At 37.0% G+C, this 6,534-nt stretch overlaps 1 protein-coding gene across 3 annotated transcripts in view; it reads right to left on the reverse strand.

The window, feature by feature from the left end:
- The window catches only part of LOC103766139, a 64,614-nt gene extending 58,086 nt beyond the window's left edge, over window positions 1-6,528 (reverse strand). For all 3 annotated transcript variants that reach the window (XM_018071496.2, XM_029961830.1, XM_029961833.1), the window contains exons 1-5: window positions 6,463-6,528; window positions 6,032-6,101; window positions 4,796-4,926; window positions 3,049-3,137; window positions 528-627 (exon numbers count right to left, since the gene is read on the reverse strand). In XM_018071496.2, coding sequence (XP_017926985.1) covers window positions 528-627; window positions 3,049-3,137; window positions 4,796-4,926; window positions 6,032-6,101; window positions 6,463-6,498 — 426 coding nt within the window. In that variant the 5' untranslated portion in view covers window positions 6,499-6,528. The remainder of the gene's footprint in view (window positions 1-527; window positions 628-3,048; window positions 3,138-4,795; window positions 4,927-6,031; window positions 6,102-6,462) is intronic.
- Window positions 6,529-6,534: the final 6 nt, after the last annotated feature.

The following is a 6,534-nucleotide window of genomic DNA, read 5'->3' on the forward strand; positions in this document are numbered from 1 at the left end:
GATCATTCACAAAAATTCATGAAAATCTATTCAAAATACTTCAAAAAACTACAGATCTCACTGGTATAATTTGTTGAATTTCAAGGGGCTCAAGAAATGCTGCATTGAACTTGACTACTCAAAACAAAACCAGTGTTTTAGAACTCTCATGTGCTCCCCCCTCCAACCCAAAATGAACTCTACTATCGACACCGTGTGGTAAAGAAAAATATACTCGTTTCTTAATCTTGAACATGAAATGTTAAAGAAGCAGGAGGGGGAAAGAGTGAAATAGTGTTGAAACAGAGTAAGACTTCCTTAACTGAAATGTTTTCCAGCCTTACAGTATACAAGTTAAAACATGCCTGCTACATTTTTAGGAGAAGTGAAAGCTAGCATCTTTTCATGCACCTAAGAAAAAAATACAGACACTCATTACTTTTAATTTAGTATCTACATTTTCACAAGGAACAAAAATTGACTAACAATGACTGCTGAATATTGATTCACCTATATTAATTATCATATGGAAATTAACTTGTACTTACAGAATGAATGAGTGGTCCTAATACAATCCCACTGTCAACACATCTACCCGTCACAACAATATCAGCTCCGAGGTCTAGAGCCCTGCTGATTGGTCTTGCACTAAAGATGATAAAACACAACATAAGTACTTCAACATTTTAAAGCATTTCCTGCCACACGCAGGTTAAAAATCACTTAAAAATCCCCTAGGAAGTCAATAAAATCAACTTTAACAACTAATTTGTCACTGTGTATATACAACAAGACTATTTTAAAGAGCAGTCATGAGAACACTATCGAATTCAGGTACCCAAATAACATAACTGAAACACTTGTCTTGATGTTTATAAAAACTGTCTTAAAGAAAGTGCACAGAGAGACACTTCTGTTATCAATTACAGAAAATAGTGTTTTTCAGAGATTCGTTACTCATTTCATTTGTAGATGAGCGTAAAAAGACGAATATTCTTTACAGAGAAAGCTTGGTGACTTTGCCCTCCAATTTTAAACCTTTCAGATCAATTTAGCTAAGTGCTTCCAGAACTTGCAATATCGATCGACTTCAAGAGCACTGTGCTGTCATCATTTTTGAAGAAATTCTGGCAACAGATTTTAGAGACTGATCAGGTAAGAGTCGTCCCACTCAAAATTAGTCAGGCCTAAAAATATTCACCCAGGTGAACTACTCAAGTTTATACACCTCAGTGAGCAAGTCTTGACCAGACTGCACAGGTCCTGGCTTCTGAATCCATGCTATCTGCTGGATCCTTCTATTCTTCATGAAATAGGCAGCTTAAAAAAATAAAACAATCCACATGTGCCTTGAAGAACAAAGCCAAGAGATTTTTTTTTCTACAGTTTCTATAGATTTAGCCCAAATTTTGTCAAGGGATAGAGATAAGTTAGAAGACACAAAAGTTCTCTAAGTGATGTAAACATAAAACATACTTCCCCCCCCCATGTGCTACATAAACCAAAGGATACTAGCTAGAACCACAAGCAAATATAAAGCATACAAAAACAATTCACATCTTTGGGCACAATGTTAACTAACAGGTAAAAAGGAAAAATGGGGTTTCTGCACACATACAGGACACTGATAGACAAACTGCATAACTGTGTTTAAAAAGCAGTAAAAGCCATTTGGCTTATACTGTCAAAAATATAATAGTTCACAGAATTTCTAATAGCCCAAAGGAAAAGGGACAGAAGAAACACTTCAGAACCAATAAGCAAATGGAAGTTTTTCTGATGGAGTTTGCACACTTGAAACAAGAATCAAAGTGTAAACGTCATCAAATTTAAAGAATTAACAGTGCACCATCTACAGAAATTACAGATTTCACCCAATGCACTCTCATGTTGACTTGTTTTAAAGGCATATATAAACTTATTATTTGCTTTATGAATAAACATCCACTGCTGATGGTGTCAAAGGAAAATGTAATTTAGGAAATCACTAATTTAGGAGGCTAGCTTTACGTTGCAACACAACTGAGATTAAGTCCTCTGTAAAGAAAACACCACTTTTATTAGAAAACCAAAGCGAGAGTCTGCTGTTCTGTTAAGGAAGCAGAGACAGAGGTAACAGTTTTTTTAAATCCAGCAACAACAGAAAAGATAAAAGATTAATTTAAAAAGACTAATTGTTAAAAGGTTCTTATTTTACAGAGGAAAAACACGTTAGGCACAGCCATACACTGCTATCTGTCAGTGATGCATTCTAGAAAGTGCAATGATAATGACAAAAGAGACAGCACACCAGCTTTTACATTAATACCAAGAGGGGGGACTGTGCACAGTTTAGAAAAACACCAAGCACAAATACAGAAGGGATGATATTTATGACTAACATGGAAGACAGAACAGCAAAAACAGGACCACAGGGATCATCAGCTGTAAGAGATGCACTTGACCATTGTCCCACTTCTCAGTCTTTTCCCTTTGACAGATCTGATTGATTCATCTGAAGTTGATGGTGACAATAAAAGTGTAACTGTTCACAAAAGAGGTAGCCAGAACACTTGCTTTTAGAAATATATGGAAAGCCTTTAATATCATGAAGGAGGCAAGGGAGATCTTTCAAAACAGTGATTCCTGAAAAGCCAGTTTCCAGAACTTCAACAGTGCAAAGCCTGACACACACTAATGGAACCTCCTACAGCACTCCGAGTATGTCCCAGTACTTGAAATCCACAGTTGCACTTCTCTAGTGTTAACATCATAAAATACTCCATGCTGCAACAGAATACACAGCACACGAAAAAGCATTTTTGTGACTGTCGTAATTCAACTAAAACTGTTTTGGCTTGAACTAAAACCTGAGCATTCACAGATGATGTAGGGCTAAAGAGTTGTAAATTCCAAGGTTGTAAATTAAAATTTATTTACAAGTTACAATTTTTTTTTCTGGTTGCTTGAATAATTCAAAGGTGAACCTCATACACTAGTTAGTTCTAACTGCAAAGTAAAACAAATTCATGTACTCAATTAGTTAAAATTGTTTGTCCATAATAAATAAAACCTGCTAAAATAACTCACCCAAGATATACATTCATGCTGTGAATATTCTCTGGAAATGGTTTGCCACTCTCCAAATCAGTGATACCAGCTCCCTTTAAGTTCTCTTTCTGTTAGAAAAAAAAAACAGAACACCAAATCTATGAGTATTTTGAAGTTTCTACTGTAAGCCTTTTATTAGTATCAAACAACAGATCCACTCCACAGCAACTCCAAGCAAAGTATAATTATTCAAATTACCAACAATACAAATCAGTTGAATGGTTAAAAGCCTTGGACACACTTTTAACCATAACTTTTCCAGCACGCAGAAAACTAAGTCAGTCTCCGAAGTATGCTAGTTCATTCACAGATGATCAACTACAACAAACTGGCATGTTCTCTAGTCTTTTAAACTGTCTTCAATTGCTGTAGGATTTAATAAATCAACTCCTGCAGGCAGAAGTGTGTCTGCCACATCTGGAATGTGTCATGGCCAGAGAACAAGGCTGATCCTGCAGCTTCTCATGATACTTCGAATAGGTTGTGTTTTCAGAAAAGTAGGGGGGGGGGTGGTTTTGACCATGCATTATTAGGCAGCTTGGCAGTCCAGTGGATGGAGGGAATAATGACTGCATAGACTCAACGTCTAATACTAATTTACAGGTGGGATCTGCAATGTCAAAAAAATCCAAACCTTCCACTCTGAATTAATTTGGTGTTCTATGTTAATGACTTAAACCCTCCAAACCACAAATAACGTATCCTAGTATAGTTTAGCGTATTTGGTATCAACAGTAAAAGTTGCCTGTAGTCAGTAAAAGCTGTCTCTTTTTTGTTCCTGTAAGCTATGTGCTTCTCCAGGCTGAACAGCATAGAAAATAATGCATTTCAGATCAGACATGTTCATAACAAGCTCAAATAATGACCACTTCACTGTTGTACCAGTAATGAAATTCTGGAGAGCAGACAGTAATTTTAGTAGGGTAGAAGTTTCTTAAAAGAAAGTCCAAGCACAGCACATAATTTGCAAATAGGAATCTTACTTGACCATCTTCCACATTCAATAGCATGCAAGGAGTAACAGATCCTAAGCAGATAAATAATTTTCCAAGTTACAGGTAGAGATTTAACCATAGTGCAAACCTCTTCCCTCTTAACCACTATCAAGGTATAAACCGTTTTCCCAGTACCTTTTCAGGTAAGACCAACATTTTTTTTGAGACTTCATAAATAAAGTGTAACTCTTTAAAGTCAAAAAATCCCATGTTTCATCTTTCAATTTTATTTTTTTAAAAAATATTTAAACTTCAATCTTCCCACTTAATATTACCCTAATGGCTGTAAACTAATTACTTAAAAACAGAAAACCAGCTACCTGTAAACAAAGGAACATCAGGAAATCCATGTAAATTACTAAAAAGAAGCTAGAAGGGATATATTTGAATGCATGGTAACAACACCATATTTAGAAGCTTTAACATGCAGGATTAGTTAGTTTAGACAGAAGCAATATGTAACAGCACATACCAGCTTCTCCTGAAGATCAGGCAGACCTTATATCATATTCACAGTTTGCTTCAAAAATCTAAATAGCAGATCCACAAGCAGACCCAGCCCCATCCCATACCAAACATAAGATGCGCCAAGAATTGTTTTCATGCATTAAGAAAATTAAGGAACAACTTCCAGATACTTTTAACAGTAGACTACTGCAATAAAGATACACAAAATAAGTTCCCATGCTATACAGACTAATGCTACTAAGGCTTAAGACAAAGCAGAATACCTCACTCATTAGATCATCTCCAGCAACAACAGCTATTTTCAAATCAACATCTGCTTTCTTTGCCACATCCTGAAGGGCAGCTGCACAAGCAAGTGGATTAATTCCACCAGCATTACTGATGACACGAACACCTTATATTAAAAAAAAAAAAAGAAAGTAAATTCCAAAGGCAGCACCATCACCTATATTTTAAAAACCTTAAGTGTGCTGAAACGTAAGCAAGGTATCATCTTGTAAGGTGGCAGATATCTAATCAAGTAAAATACCAAAATCACATTAAAATATGAACCCCATTTAACCTGTCAAAGGATCACTAAAAGCCAGTACAAAATTGTTTGCAGAAAAATAATTATTATAGATATTTCTCATCTTTCCTTTATGCATGGAAGGACAAAAATGACCAAGAAGACACATACTGAAGCAGAAAGACAGTATAAAAAAAATCTCCTATAGGAACAGTATTGGACACCAGTCATTCAAACATCCATGCTCTGTAAACAACTGCATTTTAGTAGAAATGTGCATCTAACTAAAAATTCTGTACTGTTTGCAAGGCATTAGGTTCTCAGAAGCAATTTCCTTTCTTCTCTCAAACTCAGAAAGCTGTGAAGCTGTACTAATGTAAACAAGCAAAAAAGCGATCACAAAGTGGTACTGTAAAATTACACTGAAAACGTCTAGATCTCATGCTTTAACAAAGATCTGTAAAGCAATCTTCAATTTACAAACTAAAGCCACAGTAAGAAATTCGTGGAAATATATGTATATATTTATAATGATAGCAAACATTCTAAATTAGCCCAATTTAAACTTCACCATCAGACCTGTAACTCAAATCTATTACCATGTGATTTTTCATAGTTATCTTAGAATGGTTTGGGTTGGAAGGGACCTTAAAGATCATGTAGTTTAAGCCCCCTGCCATAGGCAGGGACACCTTCCACTAGACCAGGTTGCTCAGAGCCCCATCCAACACTTCCAGGGACAGGACATCCACAACTTCTCTGGGCAACCTGTTACAGTGCCTCTCCACACAGCAAAGAATTTCTTCTTAATACAGAATCTAAATCTACCCTTCCTTCAGCTTAAGGACATCCCTCCTTGTTCTATCACTACATGGCCTTGTAAAAACTCCCTCTCCAACTCTCCTGTGGTACCCTGTACAGACTGTCTCAGCCTGTCTTCATAAGCAGGTGAAGTTAATTAACATACAAACTCATACAAACAATAGCATACCTTTCCTGTGAATATCTTTTATATACGGAGCCATGGCAGTGGTGACAAAATCCGGAGTGTAACCTAAAACCTGAAATAATTAAGAGCTATAACCATCTCTTAGGGGTAGGTCAACCCAAGCCCTTTCCTTGCTTAACAGGGAAAACAGGGAAGAACAACCACTTCTCAAAATGCTCGGACAATACGAGCATCAAGCCATATCACACAATGCCATAAAATGACATGACTTTTACTATATGAAACCGAGTAGATGAAAATAAATATATACACACAAGTAAGAAGTATATGAAAGGAATCGTATCACCGTAACCAGACATGTCTTAAGCAGACTCCGGGTGCGAGTTGGGCTGAAGACAGAGGTCGGGAAATACCGGAGCGCTCCCGCCCCAGCCAAGCCCGGCACGCTGCGGCTGGGCACCGACTCTACTCACGGGAGACCGGGCCCTGGCGGCCGTCAGCAGCGACATGGTGATCTCGGACAGGTAATCGAACACGAGGAAATC

The sequence above is a fragment of the Manacus vitellinus genome, unplaced genomic scaffold, assembly GCF_001715985.3.
Source record: "Manacus vitellinus isolate BGI_N305 unplaced genomic scaffold, ASM171598v3 scaffold_0_pilon, whole genome shotgun sequence".
NCBI classification, from domain to species: Eukaryota; Metazoa; Chordata; class Aves; order Passeriformes; family Pipridae; genus Manacus; species Manacus vitellinus.